Source organism: Octodon degus, unplaced genomic scaffold (genome assembly GCF_000260255.1).
Source record: "Octodon degus isolate 3935 unplaced genomic scaffold, OctDeg1.0 scaffold00246, whole genome shotgun sequence".
Taxonomy (NCBI): domain Eukaryota; kingdom Metazoa; phylum Chordata; class Mammalia; order Rodentia; family Octodontidae; genus Octodon; species Octodon degus.
Genome location: NW_004524822.1, coordinates 2,380,808 through 2,402,292, shown reverse-complemented (window position 1 = coordinate 2,402,292; position 21,485 = coordinate 2,380,808). Strand labels below are relative to the sequence as shown.

Here is a 21,485-nt window from a genome sequence, read left to right as displayed (position 1 = left end):
GAAAGAAAGAAAGAAAGAAAGAAAGAAAGAAAGAAAGAAAGAAAGAAAGAAAGAAAGAAGAGAGGAAGGAAGGTGCCTTTCCTGAGGTCCAGACTGTGTGTGACGGGTGGGTCACAGGAGGAAGAGGAAAAGGAGGAGGAAGGGTAAGAGGAGGAAAAAGAGGAGGAAGAGGAAAAGGAGGAGGAGGAGAAGAAGAGCAGGTGGCTAGATAGAGGAAATATCGCAGTACTTCTGAGACCTTGAAATCAGGGAGGAATTGAGAACGACGACGATGAAATTATCTGGTTTTCCAGGTGGACACTGATCTATTTGCCCTCAGTGGCTTCAAGGGCTGGCAGCCACCATCCCTAACTATGTCCCTTGGCCCTACCTATTCCAATGCATCATTCTCATCCCACCCTCACTAGACATTCTTTCATCTGGGTTTTGCTTTACTTTTGTCTACTGTCTCAGCTCAGCATTGTAATGAATGAGCCCATGAACCAGGGTTTCTGAATCATAGCAAATATATTATATTATCTTCACTTTCTGCAACAGAACATTCTGGACTCAGTCAGTGATGGGCAAAGCAAGCTTGATGCAGTGACTCAGGAGGGACAGACTCTGTATGCACATCTGTCTAAACAAATTGTCAGCAACATTCAGGAGCAAATTACAAAGGCAAATGAAGAGTTTCAAGTGTTTCTGAAGCAATGCCTTAAAGACAAGCAGGCTCTCCAAGACTGTGCTTCTGAGCTGGGCAGGTAGGTTGCTCTGATAAGTGTAAATTTCATTACACACAGAGAAATGGGCCATGTGAGCAAACATAAATTTGAAATAAAGAGTTTAAATTATAATGATGTTTGACCTACCTTAAGTACATGCTGTTTCTAATAAAATAAGCAAGAGCTTATACTTTATTTTCTACATATAAAAATAAATTATTTTCAGTAGTTTCCTACTACTTTGCTTAATGGAATTTTGTAACATTTCTTAAAAAAAGAAGAAAATAAATTATTTTAAGTAGTAATTATAAATGATATAGTTGATGTAATTTTCATCTGTTAGGCTAACACAAGATGGTAGTGCTTTCAAACTTCCAATTTTAGGTGATCCAAGATTTTTCTTATGTCTACTTCTGTTTAGATAATATCATGGCAGAAAATGATACTAAATTTTGCTAATCAATCACAGTCAATAATGTATGTCAATGAGAGTAAATATCAAACTAGAAGAAAAAATTCCTTGTCAGTATGAGAAAAGACATCACTATAATCAAATTGCCTTTCTAGTTGCCAAATAATTTGCCTTAGACTTGTCCAGGATTCTGGTAGAGCTTATACTATCATCAAAATTCAGAGCTTTTGTGACAAATTCAAATTTCCTTAAGAAACAAAGATGTAAGAACCACTTTCCCTTCTTTCTCGGGAGCTATACATGTGCACTTGTCCACTGGCAACCATTGAAGTCTTTGTACTCAGACACACAAAGCTAAGTGTATGTTGACATGAAAATGTAATCACACGTCCATTAATAATTATGAAATCTATTTAGGTAAGGTAATTTTTCCCTGCTTGTATACCAAATCATAATATCAGGACTTGTCAACTTTATTCCTGAAACAAGCAAAAATTTGGACAGGCTTATTGCTGATATTTCTTCCTAACTTAAAATTCCGTGCAATCTTAATTGCCATAAAAAGACATAAGTGACCTTAGCTATTAGAACTTACTAATGTAATGAGCAAAGCAGAATTCCTCTAGAGTATTTTTTTTTCTTTAGCTTTGAAGATCAGCACAGAAAACTGAACTTATGGATCCATGAAATGGAAGAAAGACTAAATACAGAAAATCTGGGAGAGATTAAACAGCATCTTCTGGAAAAGAAAAATGAAGTTCATAAAGTTGAAATGTTTCTGGGAGAACTTATGGCCGCTAGGTATGGAAACAAAAATAGAACAGGTCCATTATTTACTATTATGTCTTCAACTGCTTGGTGTTTTGGCTTGGTTTGGTTTGGTTTGGTTTAGTTTGGTCTGGTCTGATCTGATCTGGTCTGGTCTGGTCTGGTCTCTTCTGGTCTGGTCTGGTCTGGTCTGGTCTGGTCTGGTCTGGTCTGGTCTGGTCTGGTCTGGCCTGGCCTGGCCTACCTGGCCTGGTCTTCTCTAGGGTGATCTGATTTGGTTTGGTGTTGATAATAATTCACTGAATGGCTAGAATGCAAGATGTTGCTACTGTTTCCATTATATCAGTGTGTCATTCTACAGACTGCGGGATAGAAATAAAGAGCCAATGTGCATATTAGTTCTACCTTTTCATTAAAAAAAAAAATTGGGTACTTATCTACTATAACTCTTCATTTTTTTTCCTTTAGACACAGTTTGGTACTACTGTATTTTCCTTTCTGGGGTTGTTTTGAGGACGGAACAATGTAACATGAAGCACACAGGAAATTGACCATAGCAATAAAGACACAAAGTTAATGCTGCAGACTTCAACTTCCACTCATTCTTCACACATTTCATGCCCTAGGTACATTTCCTGTGCACCCATCCCCAAATTTTCTTAATGAAGCAAAAGACATGGTCCTTTTATCTGACTCTCCTTTGATTCCTGTTCTCTACCTCAGGCTTTCTCTCTTCATTCCTTCCCTACTGAGTGAGCAAGTCAGGGTTTCTTTCTTATGCTTGACTTACCACCCACCTTCAGCACCTTGGTCCCTAAGTTCACTGTAAGTGTCACTCCTGGCATTGTTAGTTGCCTCCTCCCCACCAGAAGAGAGAACAATTTTCTCTGGGGAAACACAGATGCCACAAACACTTGGGATCCTGGAAATCAGCCTCCAAAAGAGCAGGAGCACTAGGCTGTGAGGTAGAAGAGGGGCATACCTGATCGTATGCTCAGATCAATCAGCATTCATTAATATTGTAAAACTTGCCCCATTCAAGTCACGGCATTTTCTATACCTTTCACATCATTTTCATGGTCTCACACACCTAGTACTCCTTGCCTTGAAAAACAAGCATGTAGAAAAACCAAACAGCAGAACTCCTCCTGACAGCTCCTTCAATACACGTGCTAGCTTGTTAACCACTACAGAACTTCCCTGAAATACTTTTGTTCCATCACTGGAAATATTATTGATGGCTAACTTTGATGATAGGATCCACCAATATCCAACTAAGTCCTTCAAGATGAGGGACTTCAAGTCTCCATCTCTACGTGCCCGTAGGATAGGGAAACGACAGTACTTTCCTTTGTGCCTACATTTTTTGGCATGTTTATGCTAAAATCCTATTGGAGAAAGTGCTCTAAATACCCTTCATCAGACTCAATGTTTTGCTTTACTTGTCTTTGTACTAATCTTTTTTTTTTTTTTTTTTTTTGGCAGAACCGGGGATTGAACTCAGGACCTTGTGCTTGTCAGGCAAGCACTTATTCCACTGAGCTATCTCCCTGGCATCAAGAATTACAATTTTTGACCTGAATTGACAGCCATTTTTCTTGAAGTTTTACTCTCTGGTATCCCAAGTGCAGATGACAAGTGACCTTACTTGAATCCAGGGTATTTCCTACCAAAATGGCTGCTTTTCTAGTGCATTCTATGCACTGTGCTGGTCATCCATGATCTTGTGCTGGGTCACTTCAGTTCTTTCACTTGCTCCTTACTACTCCCAGTGTTCTAGAATTTCCCATTATATTTCCAATACCTCAAATATTTTGGGAAGATGTCTCGTACTTTTTAAAAGTACACAGACCTGAGACTCACTGCATTTTTTTTCATTAATCCAACAGTTCATCTTGTAGTAACAAATATAACACCTTGTTTTTTATTATTATTGACATCTTGCCTTGGCAAACAAATTACAAATATAATAAATATCTTTTAGAGTAGGCATAATATTGAGCCACTCTTCATATCTCAGGATGGCTCAAAGGAGACTTTATATAGTAGCTACTCAGATTAACACTTTATGTTCTTTTACAAATAATGAGACATTTTACTAGTAGTTAAGTCATTTCTTTCTTTTTCTTTTTTGTTTTTCTTTTTTGTTTTTCTTTTTTCTTTTTTTTTTTTTTGCATTTAGGACAGGGTGTATAGGGTCTCACTGCGTAGATCAGACTTGTAGTGATCCTCCTGTTTACAGCCTTCCAAGTGCTACGATTACAGATATGCACCACCACGTCCAGTCTCAATCGCCTTCTCAGTGCACCCAGGGGGGCGGGGCCGGCACAGCAGGCCTGGGGATTGAACTCCCAGCCCCTGCATCTGCCTAAGCATGCACTTTAGTCTGCTGAGTTATTTGGTTGGCCCTATTTTTAGTCATTTCTTCACTCCTGTGTGTACTTTTATTTTCCTGATAAGAATTCTCTCGATTGAAGGTTTAGGGTTTTGGAAGCCAGGGGATCATGAAATGAGAGTTAAAGGTATAAAATCTGAGTTAAATAGGAATAAGATGATTTTGCTGTTTTTAGTGTAACTTAACAGTATGATGGGCCAGCCAAATAGCTCAGTGGAGTAAAGTGCCTATAAGCAGGGCAGGGGCTGGGGGTTTGATCCCCAGGCCTGCCGTGCCGGATCCACCCTGGAACACACAGGGACAGTGATTAAGACTGGGCGTGGTGGAGCGTGCCTGTAATCCCAGCTCTTGGGAGACACTAAACAGACAGATCACTACAAGTCCAATCTAGTAGTGAGACCCTGAACACCCTGTAGACCCTTCCTTAAAATACAAAAACAAAAACAAAAAACAGCATGGTGAATATAGTTTGAAATACAAATATTGTACATCCCTAATTAGTAAAAGAATAAATTTCAAATATTCTCATCACAAAAGAGTGAAGTATTTGAAACGATAAACATGTTTATCTGCTTAATTTAATTAGTGCACATTGTATTCATGTCATAAGACCACTTTTTCCTGTAAATATAGACAATTACAAATTGTCAGCTTACAATGAAAATAACAGTAAATGATTGCCCAAGTTGTACTTAAGCAACAAACAAATAAGTAAAAAAATTCAGAGCTCTAAACTGAAGTAGCAGGCTACATAATGATTATGTTTTTCCCTTGACCTTAGTAAAATAGCTCCAAAGTGAAATGAACACAGTACTCGAGATTACGGCAAGGAAAATTGCAAAACACGTACAAAGGCCTTTGAAAAATGTGGGGGGTGTTTTGTTGTTGTTGTTTTTTGGGGGGGTTGTTTGTTTTTGTTTTTTTGCTTTGCTTCACATTGTGTTGGGTTCTGAGGACTGAGGATTCATGCTGTAGCACTGGTTTTAAAAGGATGACAGCTCTGTGCATTGAGAAAGATCTACTGGGTAAGAAAGCAGGACAAGGAAGGTGCATGAGGGAAGGCCCGCTCTGCCGCTTCTCCTGCATCGTTGTGGGTGCTCCTGGGGGATGTAATACCTTGAAAGAAAATAAGGCAAACACAAAAGAGCAGAAGGCTGCTCCCAAAGGCAGAGACTGCACATACTGTGAGTTACTGCTTAACAGAGCAATACCAAGAACTACATCATCAGGTGATTTTGTCACTGTGACTATGTCAAGCCACAGAGTAGGCTTGCAGAAACTAATGCTTTGCTATGACTAGGTGATGGCATCTTACGGTCTCACCATTGTATGGGTGGCCCACTGCTGATCAAAACAGCTTTATAGGGCACGTGCAAAGTGCATAGTCTAAGTGGCAGAGTGGTTTAGGAACTGCAGGGAGCTTGCCACATATAGATCACCGGGTAGCAAGGGAGAGATGCTCCCAATAAGCCTGGAGAGGAAGCAAGGCCATCTTTTGAGCTGAATTCTCAGTCAGCTCCATCCCTACTATTTGGCCCCAAACACAACATGGGTTGGATCATTTCCACCAGTGGCCATTAGCTCCATTAAGAGAGACCATAAGAGAACACAAGTACCCGGGCTGGTTCCCAGCATCTTAATTTTAAAGGCATGTGAGCCTCGAGCCTTTGTCTGGTTCCTGCTCCAATATCAACAATCATCTGTCACTCCCCTGTGCTCCGGAATGTCAGAATTAGTGAGGTTTTTTTTTCTGTTCCTTTTTTAGAGAGTCTCTCGATAAACTTTCCCAGAGAGGGCAGCTTCTCAGTGAGGAAGGCCACAGTGCAGGGCAGGGTGGCCGCCTGGGCTCCCAGCTCCTCAGCAGCTATCAAAACCTGCTCAGGATGACCAAGGAGAGACTACGGGGCTGCCAGCTTGCCCTCCAGGAGCACGAGGCACTGGAGGACGCCCTCCAGGACATGTGGTCCCAGGTGAGAGATGTCCAAGACAAGCTGGCCTGTGCAGAAAGCACCCTCGGTAGCAAGGAAACCTTGGAGAGGCGCCTGTCACAGATACAGGTATGTGTGGCCAGCCAGATGCTCCCCAGTGCCGGAAATCCTTCCAGGAACCTTTAAAATCGGGAAATCAGTCAAAGAGGGATACATAGGGGACATTTTTCTCTAGCAAAAGAACAATTGTGTTCAAATATCTTTAAAATTATTTTTAGTTTCATTGAGTTAAATAGTCAGCAAACATTCAGTACCTAATCTGTCTGAGTGCTAAGCAAGCTTCTGGCAGTGCAGAGGTACAGGCTAGTCCTTGCTTCTGTGGAGTTCCTGGTCTTGTAGGAGAAGACAGTGTATAAAGCAGCATCTGCAGTGCAAGCACAGGTAGGGGCCACGATGGAAGCAAGCAAGGCTGTGCACACAGCAGTCCGCAGAGCTGGGCTAGAGGTGATGGAGGCCACTGTCTCAGTAATGCTTCCCCTTGCTGAGACGAAATACCCAACAACCAAAATTGTGGAGGAAAGGTTCACTTGGCTTCCAGCTTGTAGAGGCTTCAGTCCACAGTCAGCTGACTTCAAGGCAAGACAGCATTTTGGAGGGCCATCAAAGAGGAAAAGTAGTCCATGGCAAGCTGGCACATGAGAGTTTATCAGCCCTCCTCTGTGTCTTATACTGTATGTAGACTACCCACTCTAGGGCAGGCATAGCTTTCACTGTGTCAAACTAATTAGTAGACTGACTTAGCAATGACACACCCTTGGTGTCAACAACTCTCTGAAAAGCCCCTGCTACAATGTCATGAAGTTTCAGGGGCAACATCTAGACACAAGCTATAAAAGTCCTAATGCTTCTGGGAGCCTCTAAATAATGGTTGTGCAGACAAAAATGGAGAAATCAGTCAAAAAGGGATACATAGGGGACATAGCTGGGGAGATAGCTCAGTGATCTAATGGCCTGCCTAGCAAGCTCAAGGGCCTGGGTTCGATCTCCAGTACTGTGTGCAGTGTCGGCCTCATGCTGAGCCAGCCACCAAAACTGGACATGGTAGTGCATGCCTGTAATCCCAGCATTGGGGAGGCTTAGAAAGGAGGATGCACTGGGATGTACTACATAGTGAGACCCTGTACCAAATGTAAAAAAAAAAAAAATTACCTTAAAAAGTATTAATCAGCGAGGTATTGAATGTATGGAAAGTTTGAGGTTGTGACAGCTGTGTCTTCCTTCACAAAATTTATTTTTACTCTCTGAAACCAATCTATGCAATTGTCATTTCCAGGCTAGGGAGCCAATGTTTTCTGAGAATTTAAGTTGGAGTTTATATTTGACCCCGGGACTCCCTGGTATGTAACACTGCAGTAAAATGTGTTACAGCAGTAGGGCCCAGAGTTGGTTGATATTTTTGATGATAAGATGTTCCTTACCTTAATTCTCCTCAGAAACATGACAGTTTTTTTTTTTTTTAAAAGCAACAGGATATTTTCCTACTCCTAACTGACAAATGTTCCTTCTGCCTTCCCAGGACATTCTCTTGATGAAAGGTGAAGGTGAAGTCAAGTTGAACATGGCCATTGGCAAAGGGGAGCAGGCCATGAGAAGCAGCAACAAGGAAGGTCAGAAGGAGATCCAGGCTCAGCTACAGACCCTCAGGGGCTCGTGGGCTGACGTCATGGGCACCTCTGTCCATGCTCAGAGGTAGGGCATTGATTTGAATCCATACTTGCCCAGCAAGACCAGTGACTTAGAAAGTGATGGGCCAGTGCTCAGGTGCCCTGGGGTGCAGTTCCCAAGCGTGTCATTTTAGCAGGTTGGATACGTGCCTGCCTCTGCCTAGGTTGCATTTCCCAAGGAGTGAAGATTGCTTTTGTTTACAGCTTGTTTTGGTTCTGTATTTTTATTTTATTTTTTAAATGTTGGCATCTCCCTATTATCATCTCTTGAGGAATCTTGTCATTAAAGCAAAGGCTATGTGATTCTTTAATAATATTTAGCTTTTTAAAGCAACATGTGGGGCAACTGGGATGAGGGAATGGAGAAAAGGAAGAAGGAAGAAAGAAATATGGAGCAGTTAATGCTTAATTTTTGACCAGTTTTATATGCTTAGATCTGGTAACCTGAACAAATACGTTGAAGACAATATGCAAAAGAACAATCACTGTTGAATTCCTATCATCATGTTTTTGAAATTCTGTTTTGTTCCTAATGTTTTTCGTTATTTTTATTTTCTGTAGAATAAGAAAGGAACATATGGGAAATACATTGTTGGCAATTGTTGAGCTTAAGCATAAATGTGTTCTTTCATGAAAAGTAAGATCATTCTCCTCGGGATTGCAGAAAGCACAGTGGTGGGGCACAGAGAGCTGGTGTCCTATAAAATGGGAAACACTCACTCCACCCAAAACTCAGCCCATGAAGACACCCGTAGAGCTTTTGAGTCTCACACAAGCTCACTCATGTGTGGACCCTGTTATAAATTTCATCATGTAGGAAGCATACGTAGAGTGTACATGGGTTGTTACCAGAGGCTGTAGAGAGCAGGGCTAGGGAGAAATGGAATGGTTGATCAATAGGTACCAAGTTCTAATTAGGGTAAAAGTCCTGGAATGCTACTGCATAATAAGGGGCTAAAGAGAACAGCGATACAGTGTACATTCCGAAAGACAGAAGAAAGTATGTTAGAAGTGTTCACTATAAAGAAATGATAAATGTTTGAGATAGATGAATTTAACCTGATTTAAACATTGCACCATGTTCCTATGTATTAAAATATCACACTAAGCTTTAATATATAGATTGAATGTTTTATACAAAATTATGTTTTCATTTAAATGAGAGGAAAAATATTGTAGAGAGAGATGGAGAGACGAGAAACAGAGTATTAGATGCTACTGAGGTAAGGAAAACTTGGGGAAATGTTATCACACCAGGTGTTGTCACATTTATGAGTGGGAAATGTTTACATTCCTCCCTCAGAATATCTATGAGTAATCTGGCTGGCTTGTCGGACAACTGATCATAAACCAGAATTGTACTAAAGCACATCCCGGGACCCATATTCTGAAGGTCATTTGTACTATCAGATCATGTAAGAAATGGGTGCCCAAATGAACAGAGGAAAACAAAACAATAATCCCTGCAGCCATGCACTGCCATGCAATACCACCAAGAAATAAGAGTTATTCCTAAAGATTGCATGGCTTTTTTCCCTTTAATACAAAGCAGAAGTAGTGACTTGCAAAGTAAGCAGGACTTGGCTTCTTACCTATAGCTCCTTGTGGTCAGCAAGAAAGAGGTCAGACTCTAGAGCCTCATTCTACAGCAGCCTCTGGGAGCACCAGCTAAACTTTTCAGTATTTGACAGCAGGAGAGCTTCCTGAAATTTTATAGGAATGTGAACAAATGTTAGATTAGACATGTGCAGAGGTTAGAACAGAAATGTAAATGCAACGGTCAGATTCAGTGCTTTGATTCTCCAATTTCTGCAAAAAATAAATTTGACAGCTGGATACTGAGCAGTAGCAGTATTCAGATATATTGCTAAAATAGTGAAGGAAGAACAGAAAATAGACTTTGCCCTCTAGTTGCTCACAGCCTAGGGTAGGTAGGAAGGTGCCTTCCAGAAAATTCTGACCCAGGTTGTGTGACTTGGAATTTTCAGAAGACATGAAGTGGATGTAAAAGAATGTGGGTCTGGTACAACACTGAGGTTATGTGACGAGGTTCTTATTGATGCCAAAGGAGAAGTCTGAGCAACTGTTGGAAATTTGGTTGCCAGAAAGTAACCCAACATGTATGTGAGGGTGGGCAGCCACTGAAGATCAGTTTAGAATAGTTTCCAAAGCTCAGTTTCAGATGACTTTTCTGAATGACAGTCTGGAAAGTTCTGAGTATCTGGAAAGCTGGTTATTTATTTCACTGTGATGTTTGTTTTTTGTTTTTTTTAATTTATTTGTGTGTGTGTGTGTGTGTGTGTGTGTGTGTGTGTGTGGCCAGCTCAGCCCACCAGGGGGCGGGGCTGGCTGGCATGTGGTGCTGGGAGATTGAACCGTGGTCCCTGTGCTTTGCTAAGCTTGTTCTAAGTCGGTGCTTTAGACCACTGAGCCATCTCACCAGCCCCTTTCACTGTGATGTTTGTGACTTTATATCTTTGCATTTTAAAAAATTGAGCCTTCATTCATTCACCCATATACTACAGAGCATTGACTTATGTGTGTATGAATGAGTGTATAGGTGTGTAGCCCTAAATGAAAACCAATCTAATGATGTTACTCAGGAAGAATACCTTGAATAGTAGACTGCAGACACAGTATAATTGCATAATTGATTTTTAATTAATCAATCTAATTCAAAGAAACATAATAATAATTGATATATGCTGGATGAAATTGAAATGATGTTTCCAGTGTTGAGTTTTCACAGCACGACATGAAACTTTCTCTGTCCACTTAAGACGTGGAAGAGAGGTCTCCAGTTCCACATCTGAGTATAGCGTCTTGCTTCAACTTTTAGCACTGATTTCCTTTGTGAAGGAACTGTGCTCTGGGTTTAATTGATCAGAGAACTATGTTCTCCCTGTACTCAAAGCAGCATTTCCATTCCTTACAGTAATATTTACTGAAACAATCTACATGAATGCAATAGCCTTGTAGGGGTTTTGTTTTGGCTTAGTTGGGGTTTTGGTGTACTGGGGACAGAACCCAGGGCTTCTTGTATACCAGAGAAGCCCTTTAGCACTGAGCCATGGCCCCAACCCAAGGGTGTGATGACTGTGATTGAATTTTGGCAGTCATATTAAGTTCACTCATTTTAACACCACACGGTAATAATTCTAGTGCTCTAGAGTCTGTGCTTAGCCAATGGAATGACTACCTAGAGAGGAGACACCAGTTGGAGCAGTGGATGGAATCAGTGGATGAAAAACTCGAGCATCCTTTACAACTGCAGCCAGGACTGAAGGAGAAGTTTGCCCTGCTGGACCACTTTCAGTCCATTGTCTCTGAAACAGAAGATCACACCGGAGTTCTGCAGCGTCTGAACACCAAGGCCAGGGAGCTCTACGAGAAGACCCAGGATGACTCCTTCAAGGAAACTGCTCAGGAGGAACTGAAGACACAGTTTCATGATATCACAACTGTGGCCAAGGTGAATGCTTTATACCCAACAAAGACTTGAAGGCTTGAGAGAAGAGTAAGCCAAGGGTCCAGCCTAGTGGCACACACTTCTGATCCCAGCCAGCACTTGCATTTTGCAAGTTTATGACTCCCTTGATTTCAATCATGTGTTCATTTCCCATTTTAGTAAAAACTGCCTTTTCCTGTTCTCCAAATGTAGACTATTTCACAGACTCCATTCTCGAAATGAATCTTTACTTGCCTCCCATGTGTTTGCTTTCAGATAATAGTGACCAGCATAGAAACCAAGGGAGAATTTTAACTTTTTTCCTACTTTGGTTTGCTTTTGAGAACTGTACCTTATGGATATTACAATCATTGACAAGTGGCTTGTTTATCTTCACTTTTAGCCAAATTTGAATCTTGGCCTTGATGTTTTTTTAACATGTGACTTTGGGCACGTCACTTACCACTGTGAACATGTGTGTCCTGCTCTGGTTCATGGTGACCGTTATAGAGTCCACGTTGCAGAAGTGGTGGGATTCAAGGAGCAAGTCTGCCTAAGGAGCTGAGCAGAATGCTCGACACCAACGTACCATAAATAATTTCTTCAGTAACAAGAACAGTTTAATAACTGTGATAAAGTGGGTTGTCAAGTATACTAACCAACTTTCTTAAGCATAGCTTTTTACGTTAACAATAATAAATTTACAGGAAAAAGTAGTTGCTTTTTCAAAGCCTTAGTTCAAGGGTTATAGTGTCAAGTTTAGGTGTTATGCTCAGGGAAAACTTAAGAATGAGAATGAAATCTTTGGAGATACATTAAGTGACCTCTATTAGGCCCATCATCTAATCTGATGTCATGTTCTCAGTGATGATTGTTAAATTAGGCTCTTCTGTGTTTACTAGGAGAAAATGAGGAAGGTGGAAGAGATTGTGAAAGATCATCTCATGTATTTAGACGCAGTGCATGAATTCACTGACTGGCTCCACTCAGCAAAGGAAGAGCTCCAGAGGTGGTCAGACATGTCTGGGGATGCAGCAGCCACCCAGAAAAAGTTGCTAAAAATCAAGGTCAGAAAATGGGCTTCTGTACTACATGTATTTCCTGGGTTCTTGAGTACAGACAGCATGCTTGTGATAAGAATTCAGTGAACAAGATTCTGTCATTTGCAACATTTCCTTTCTGGCTTTAGTTGGTTTTTATTGAGTCACGCCTCAGTAATTCTAAACATAAACAAGACTATATAAAAGAATTCAGAGAACTTCACATTTGTGGGCAAAGAGCAGTATTTTCTGTGTGATAAGTGTGATTGTTGTTGCAGTGTGACACTAAGAAATAGATGCTAGGATGCTGGGCTGACAAAACCAATGTGATGATAGCTCACTGAGCTCTTCCAGAGGCTACTCTCTGGACTCATTTCTCATCTTCTTCTCCTGATTTCCTAGCTGGGCCTTTGGACAAGTTACTTTGGATAGTGTTTTCAAGCGTCATCTATTAATTGGTAGAAGAAAAGTAAAGAAAATTAAAATAAAACCTTCCAGAGAGTTGTTTTAAGGATAATTAGATCATACATATGCAATATTTACAATTGTGGCTGCCATGTAGCACGCTAAACAAAGAAACCCAGTGAATTTAGTAGATAAGTAATTCATTGGCCATGGGCTGACAAGGAGAGGAAGGGCAAAGGTGAAGGTGAAGACTTTAACCAGAGCCAAAAAAGCTGTCATCACCTGAAGAAAGTAAATGTGTGCAGACATGCAGATAGGAGTTCAAGTGTGAATACGTGGAACTGGCCTTACTTTAGGAGTAAGGTCTGTGAGGCAGTTGAATACTCACGGTACTTTGCAGGTTAGAGAGCTGTATTGAAGATGCAGTACTGAAAATTATTTGCACATAATTTATTGCTGAAGCTCTCAGAGAGGGTGCAATGAAGGTCAATGTGAATCACAAACAGGATGGTGGGCACAACAAAGGTTTTCAGGTTTTAAGGGCCACCAAAGAATAGTGTTACAGAAGAGAAAGAAAAAGGCAAGATGAAATAATAAATAGAGAAGGCTAAGAGGGCAGGATGCTACCAGGGTCTGGATGGAGAAGTTGGTGCCATCACAGATGCAGAAAGGAGCTGCCATTTAGAGGAAAACAGAGTGATGCTTAGCTTTTTGGCAACAACCCCAATCATTTCCACAGTGAGGGGTAAGAAGACCAAACCCCAAGGGTTTAGGAGGGGATACTGGGCTTGGGGATGGGAAGGATAGATAGCAAGGATGGACTAAGGCTTGCAGAGTTAATTTGGGAAAATAAAGTAACTTTTTTTGCAAATGCTACTCTTTGGGTTGTGGATGTTCTCTCTCCCTCTGAAAGGGCTTCACAATGTGCTTCTGAAGGATGGAAGTATAAGAGAAGGAATTCAAACAGGGAAGGAGAAAGTAAAGCTGGTTGGAGGCTGCCCCTTCAAGGTCAGCTCCAGCCAAAATATAGGCTGGCAGGGATAACCTTGGAAGAAATAGAGAGAACATGTCCTCTGTCTTGGGACCCCTGGCCAGCCCTGATCCAGTAAGAACTGTCCAGGACAGGCATGAAGACTTGTGTGAACATGTAGTTAATGTTCTGAAAGAGCTCAAGTGCAAGACGAGAAGATATATCTATCAGCCATTTTGAGCCACTTCATAATAATGATGCTTCCATTCAAAATACAGATGAGTAGGATTAGTGATGATAAATATTGGTCCACTTTCGTGCCAAAGAAAACTGGGATAAGACACAAGAGTACTCTGGTAAGCATTTTGATAGTTCTTACCTCCTGAACTCTAAATTCAAAATCACTCATGAAGGCACAGTATCAATATTTAAATTGGTTTGTGAAGCATGTCACTTTTTAAAAGCTATAATTTTCAGTTCACTAATTACTATATGCAGTGATAAACAGGACTGATTTTAGAATTCTGCTGTTGAAGGAGCTTAACTATTTATATTAAATGCTAACTGTGGAAGGATACACTTACATACATATCAAATTACATTTCTTGTGATTGAGCTTTAGACAACTCCACAGTACTTTCAAATGATGGACACTAAAATTTGGCTCTGCTGTATAGAATTGTGAGAAGATACATTGATTTTAATCTAATTAAATGAAAAGCAAACTGTATTCTAAAAACAGTTACGATATCTTTTATGCATAACTTATGAAGCATGTATCATCTTTAGCCAAATTTTTCATTTAATTCCTAGTTGATTTTCTTCTTGAAGATTTTTCTCTAATTGTCACTATTTCCTTTTATTTAATCCAGAGATGATATCATAATTTTCTATTATAATGAGAAAAAAAAATCCTGACTTTAGCTATAGGTACATAAATATATGAGTAAAACAGTTGACTTTTTCAGCAAGAAAAAATTTCAGTCTAAGAAATCTGCTCTCAGAAAGAAATGCCACTATTTGCGTATTTACCAATGCATATTTTAATTTTATCCTATTGTCCTCTGTAGCATATGTGCCTCTAGGCTAAAAACAGTATGTAAATTGTTAAATTTCTAGTGTTTTTTTTTAAAGGTAAAAGTAATAGTCGTAGACAAACCCAGTCTACAGTATCTTTTACACGTTAATGAAGTCAGTCTGTGGGTCACTTATTTTAGTTGCTATCAAAATGTTGACTGAAGCCCCGAAGTATTTGAACTGAAGAGGGAAGTGACCCTTGCACTGTGATGGGTCAGCTTGCTGCTGGCAGAACAGCAGTGTAATGTAAGCCACCGTCCTGCGGAAGCGGAGAGTAGTGGGTGGGGACGAAGCCGATGGGGTTGGGTGACCCGTGTTACCCGGTCCTTCTACTTGCAAGAAATACAGATCTGTTTATTTACAGGAGCAATACACTGAAGTCGCTCCCAAGCACTTCTCATGCTTCAGAAGGGCACGGGTCCAGGGTGCCTGCTGCCCTGTCTGGGCTCCGTAGGGCACTGTGTCGCAAGCCCGGGCGCTCACAGAGTTAATTCCCTGCTGTTAGGACTCAGGAGTGGGCAGCTGCGTGAAGCCGGGTTCTCTGTGCTCACTTGCTCCAACTTCCTAGCGGGACCAAGTCCCCGCTGCACACTTCTGAAAACTTGCAGCCCAGTGACTCACGCCTCCTTGGTTTCCATGGCGATATTCCATTACAGGAGCTGATAGATTCCAGAGAGCTTGGAGCAGCCCGCCTGGGCCGAGTGGAGTCGCTGGCACCCGGAGTGAAGCAGCACACAGCTGCCAGTGGGTGTGAGCTCCTACACTCTGAGATGCAGGCCCTGCGAGCCGACTGGAAGCAGTGGGAAGACAGCGTGTTCCGCACGAGGCGCAGCCTGGAGGACCTGGTCAGTCAGATGGCCCTTTCGGAGCAGGAGTTCTCGGGCCAGGTGGCCCAGCTCGAGCAGGCCCTGGGGCAGTTCGGTGCCCTTCTGAAAACCTGGGCGCAGCAGCTGGCCCTCCTGGAAGGCAAGAACACGGACACCGAGATAGTGGAATCCTGGCACGCAGGACGAGTAAGTTGGCTTCCGCTTTTCTCACGGCAGTTATGCTAGAAACATGTCTTTGCCTCTCGTGGTTGTTAAAAGAAGTCTTAGCTAACTAAAAACATACAAGATCCAGACTTGGAAGAAGTATTTATCTGATGAAATTTGCAAAAGCTGATCTTTTTCCTTTTCTCATAAATCAAACTTTGGTAAAAGTTAACATGTGAGAGAAAAGAAAAATTATTTCCTGAAACTTGATTGTCGGTGGAGACATTTTTTCTGCTCCTTCTGATGTAAGAGTTTGTAACACTGCACTGGGCCATCCAGTGGGAAAAAATGGCCCGTGGGCAGAGGAATACATAGACAGAGAGTCATGGCTGTGTTCTTGCCAGTTAACTATTTCAAACAAATAAGAGATTGACTTTGTAGCTTTGGAACACACATTTGGTGACCTACTAAAGCACAATTAACTGTTCTCACCCTGAGTGACTCTCCTCTGTCCGTTTGCTTTTGACAGATGTGCTCAAATTAGCCAGTTAACGCACATTAACATAGCGACTCCGTCATGCTTGCTGGGCTCCTGCCTGCCTGCCTTTCTTCCTTCTCTCTCTCTTTCTTTCTTTCTTTTTCTTTCTTTCTTTCTTTCTTTCTTTCTTTCTTTCTTTCTTTCTTTCTTTCTTTCTTTCTTTCTTTCTCTTTCTTCCTTCCTTCCTTCCTTCCTTCCTTCCTTCCTTCTTTCCTTTCTTTCCTTTCTTTCTTCCATTCAATAGCAGCTCTTTCAGAATAAGGGAAAGAGAAACAGAAAAGGAATTATAAAGAATGGGCAGAAACTTAGAAATCTTTTTCCCTTCTTTCATTGTTCACTAGTGATCTCTGAAAGACTCTTCAATATTTGCTGTTTTCTACTGCTCTGAGTCATGGCTGTCTGTAAAAAACAATCTAGTAAAGTAAACTTCTCTGCTTCTATTTATGTTACAATCGTTTAAAAATAGCTCCAGCCAGTAAGAAAGTCAGGGAGTATTTGTAGCTTTGTCATGTTTGGAGTGGAGTATTTGAAGTAGACGTAGCATAACATAAAATACAGCTTCACACTTGTCTCTTTGAGCTATTTTATTTATAATGTAGCCAGGGTTTTTTTTGGTTGACTTGTGGGCTGGTTTTCTGTTTGCTTGTTTTTGTAAGTGTTTCTTGATTTGTAGCTTGATGCGCCAGATGAAAGCATAAACAGTCAGTTCCCTAAAACAGAGACAAAGGCATTGGTAACTGTTTCATGTGATCTGATTATGAAAGAAAACCAGTTACACTGTTATGCATCTTTTCCATTTCCCTTTCTTTCCATTCCATTAACAGGAGAGAATTAAAAAAAAATTTTTTTTTTTTTTTTGCACATAGGTGACATTACTGTTTTCAGCTCTTGTCATTCCTTACTTGGGTACTATTGCCAGGAAATAACAGGAGAGCCACAAACCACAGGACAGTACGGCACCAAATACTGGTATTCAGCTGTTTTTACAGCAGACACAGCCTTCGCTTAGGTCCTCTCCCACATGTGGCTCCAGGGCAAATGTTTTCAAGCAGATGAATACATTGCCTGGCAGTATTTGTACTTCATTTCTAATCATGGCATTTCATTTAAAATGGAGCCAATACTTTAAATGTAATGAATGTTTAGGGAAATGTTCACCAAGCAGTAGATTTGCCAAGGTTCTTTAATTTTTTTAAAGTCTTTATTTATTTGGTATAGAGTCTCACTATGCAGCTTAGACTCGTAGTGATCCTCCTGTCTCAGCCTCCCCAGCACTGAGATTACAGGCGTGCACCACCATACCTGGTTTTGGTGGCTGTCCTGGCGTCATGGCATGTGATACTGGGGATTGAACTCAAGTCCTTCCACGTACCAGGCAGGTTGTTAGACTGCTGAGCTATCTCCCTAGCCCCTACGAAGGTTCTTATGGCATCATTTTGCTGTTGGAGAGGCCTTGTTATTGCTTATACCAATCTCTAACCCTCACAACTATTTACCTTATGCAGTTAAATGGTGGTATTCAAGAAATCTTAAAACAGAAAAATCAGTGACCTATAAACTACATAACAGAATGATACAAACACCTGTTCAATGTATTTGCAAAACTCATTTATTTTAATGCTTATTAAATTACTATTGGTGAAATATATCAGATCTCTTTAGGAGTATGAAAATTGTATGCATTCTAGGACTAACTTAATCATAACTCAGTATAGTATTTATTTAATGTGACAGGTGGAAGATACTAATCACTACACTAATGAGGATATTTATTTAATGTAAAGCTTTCAAAGATACTTTAATTTAGGATAAAGTCACAGGCATTTTTAAATGTCAAGTTTTGGACTCAGTGTTTTTCTTTTAACATCACCCAGTTTATAAATTTGAATCTGAGTGTTTTTACTTTCTTGGTAGGTAATAAGTTTGTTTAGTTTATAAAATGGTCTCCCTTAAAAAAATACTCCATATAGTATAAAATAGCTGTTCTTGATGTAGCATTTGGAATTGCAAAGAGACACATCCTAGGTAGCAGTATTTTTAATGATTGCAGATAAAAATCTTTCACATCTTCCACCCAGAGCCTTAGCTGTATAAAGAGAGCGCTTCTCTCACAATCACAGCTCCAGTGGGAAGATGCGCAAGTAGGAAACCAGTGGGGACCCTGATTGGGACAAAGGCCCACAGCACTGCATGTCCTCAGATGAGGCACTCTGGGGCTGGAAGGAGGCAGAGCAGCCTTCTAGGAGCTGGTGCTTGAACTGAATCCTGAGGTGTGAGAATCTAAGGGGACAGCTGAAGATAAGCAACAGCACAAAGGCCAGCCCAGGAGAAAGGGAAAAGAATGTAAGAGGAAAAATTACAGAGTGGGGATCAAGCTAGGAGATGAAGGCACTGTCCTAGCAATAAAGGGGGAAGATGCAAATAGGAACAGAGGCCAAGAGGAGAGTGGCTGAAGGGGCCAAGACGTAGGCCAGCCTGACCTGGGAATCTCCTGCACAGAGTGGGAAGGGGAAGCAAGGGCGAGGCCCAGATGATTCAAAGTCTGACTGACATCAGCAGGGGGACAGAGGCTCTGCTTCTCGGATGTAGGTGCAGTAATGACCTGTTTGGTTGACAAGAGATACAAGTCCTTTATAAATCTGTGCTATCTCAGTAAACAGCTCTAAAACTATTTATAACAACACCTACTGGTGTGCTCTATTTACTTATTTATTTTGCTGTGGTGACACCACAATCTACGTGGTCTTGAATATCTGGAAATCATTTCTTATTCTAATGAGCATTCTTCAGGGGGCCAGAAATGGTGCTGAGCATTTCACCTGCATGACCTCATTTGCTCCATGTGACAGTCCGTTAAGGAGTGGCACAACAGAGTTGACCGTGGCTTTGATTTTGTCAAACCCTAAAACTTCATTTTGGATGAAGCTATCATAAGACTGTGACTATTTGTGTCTCTCATCCATTGAATTGTGAGCTCAAAAAGAATGTAAATAATACCTTTGTATACTGAGGGACAGGGGTGTTCCCAGAATCCAGCAAGATGCTTAATGCATAGCAGACTTTCAGCAAATATTTGATGACTGCATGATGAAACTAGGAAATGAATGAAGTACTAGTAAAGTCAGACCTGTGGGTCATAGGAAATTCTGTCAGAGGTAACTGCATATGTAATACTGTATATAGTCAATTACTGCATAGGTTATTAAACCAAACTAAGGGTTACTATTCTTTGAAAACATCTTTCGTTACCTTTAAACAATGTATAATCTTGTCATGGCCTGGTCAGGCTGCTTTTAAACAACATAGAAAATTTGTCCTTCTTTTTATTATCTCAGTTCATTTGTCCACTAATCATGTAACTATATTTAATATTAGAGTGTCTACTCATGGCTAGAAAGGGATATAAAATAACAAAAAGCTAATTGTATGTCAAGGGGAACCCTGAAAATGGACTCCCCTTTTTTCACTGAACTAACACTTCACATCTCAGTAATAATTTATAATATGGTTTATGCTGATGTAGCTTGAAAAATTGAAATGTCTAATCCTCGCTCTTGTTATTCTGTCAGGAGATCTTGGATGCTCTACAAAAAGCAGAGCCTACAACAGAGGACCTCAAGTCTCAGCTCAATGAACTTTGTCGATTTTCTAGAGATCTAAGCGCGTACAGTGGAAAAGTTTCTAGCTTGATTAAAGAATATAATCGGTAAGCATAAACTCTCCTGATGTTTCAAATATTTTTCTTTTAAAAAAATTTAAAGGGACAAGATCTTGCTGTGCTATACAAGCTGGCCTTGAACTTCTGGGCTTAAGCTGTCCCCCATCTCAAAAACAGCTAGAACTACAGATAATGAAGTTATGTACAGACACAATTTCAGAATATTTTCATATAAAGTAGCTAAGCTCAACATAGTGATGCTTGCCTGTAGTTCAGCAACTTGGGAAACTGAGGTAGAGAATTATCATCGCTTGAATGCATGAGTTTGAGACCAGCTTGAGCTACATAGGACACAAGAGACCTCTTTGCAAAGAAAAGAGAAGGGAAGGAAGAGAAGGGAAAGGAAGGGGAGGGGAGGGAAGAAAGAAAGGAAAGGGAAAGGGAGGAAAGAAGGAAAGGACAGGGAGAGGGAGGGAGGAAGAGAGAAAGGAAGGAAAAAAGAAAGGATCAAATCAAGTAGAAGCTAGAGGCTTTTTAAATTTTTCATGTGTGATTTCAATGATAATATTAATTCATTAAGTATTAAATGCAGGGGCCGGGGAGATAGCTTGGTGGTCTAAGGGTCTGCCTGGCAAGCACAAGACCCAAGTTCCATCCCTGGCACCACAGGCCGTGCCACCCATGTTGTGCTTACCACTGAAACCAGGTGTGGTGATGCATTCCTATAATCCCAATGCTGGGGAGACTGAGACAGGATGATCACTGTGAGTCTGAGCTGTGTAGTAAGACCCTGTACCACATAAATAAATCTTTTTTAAAAAGTATCAAATATTTTACTAAATGCACAAAATATGTACTCTTAAGCATATTGATTCTGTCAATCATTATCCTAAGCAACTCTATCGTTTTGTTCTTTTGCTGAGTGTTCAAATCACTTTTTCAGTCTCTGTTTGCAAGCATCCAAGGGCTGCCAGAGTAAAGAACAGATTTTACAGCAAAGATTTCGAAAAGCCTTCAGGGATTTTCAGCAGTGGTTGGTTAATGCAAAAATCACTACTGCCAAATGTTTTGATATACCTCAAAATATTACTGAAGTTTCCACAAGTCTGCAGAAAATACAGGTAAGAATTTTATCAATTAGTTTTAATAAAAGGCTGAAGTACACTAAAGGATTCTCTTTGCTCAGTGGTGGCAAACCTAAGACACGTGTGAGATTTGCTTGCCCTTTAAGACAATAAATGTTATTATATGAATTATTTTTGTCTAAACTAATATCTCTTGGCATTCAGGTTTAACTTCAGAGTTGACACCTTGCAATAAATAAATGAGTTTTGGGGTGCAGTTTAGTCACTCATGCCTAAAAAGTTCGCCATCACTGCCCTAGATTTTTTCATAAGTGTGCTACACATGAGATTTTGAAAATCAAAATTCAGGGATCCTGAACAGA

General features: G+C 40.7%; 1 protein-coding gene across 1 annotated transcript in view; it reads left to right on the top strand.

Annotated features, from left to right (window-relative positions):
- Syne1 (spectrin repeat containing nuclear envelope protein 1) overlaps window positions 1–21,485 on the top strand; it is a 564,055-nt gene that overhangs the window by 279,059 nt on the left and 263,511 nt on the right. Inside the window, 9 exon segments of the mRNA XM_023706255.1 lie at window positions 538–743; window positions 1,762–1,917; window positions 6,045–6,336; window positions 7,784–7,956; window positions 11,094–11,403; window positions 12,282–12,446; window positions 15,528–15,884; window positions 19,950–20,086; window positions 20,982–21,159. Of these exon segments, the coding sequence (XP_023562023.1) occupies window positions 538–743; window positions 1,762–1,917; window positions 6,045–6,336; window positions 7,784–7,956; window positions 11,094–11,403; window positions 12,282–12,446; window positions 15,528–15,884; window positions 19,950–20,086; window positions 20,982–21,159 (1,974 nt within the window).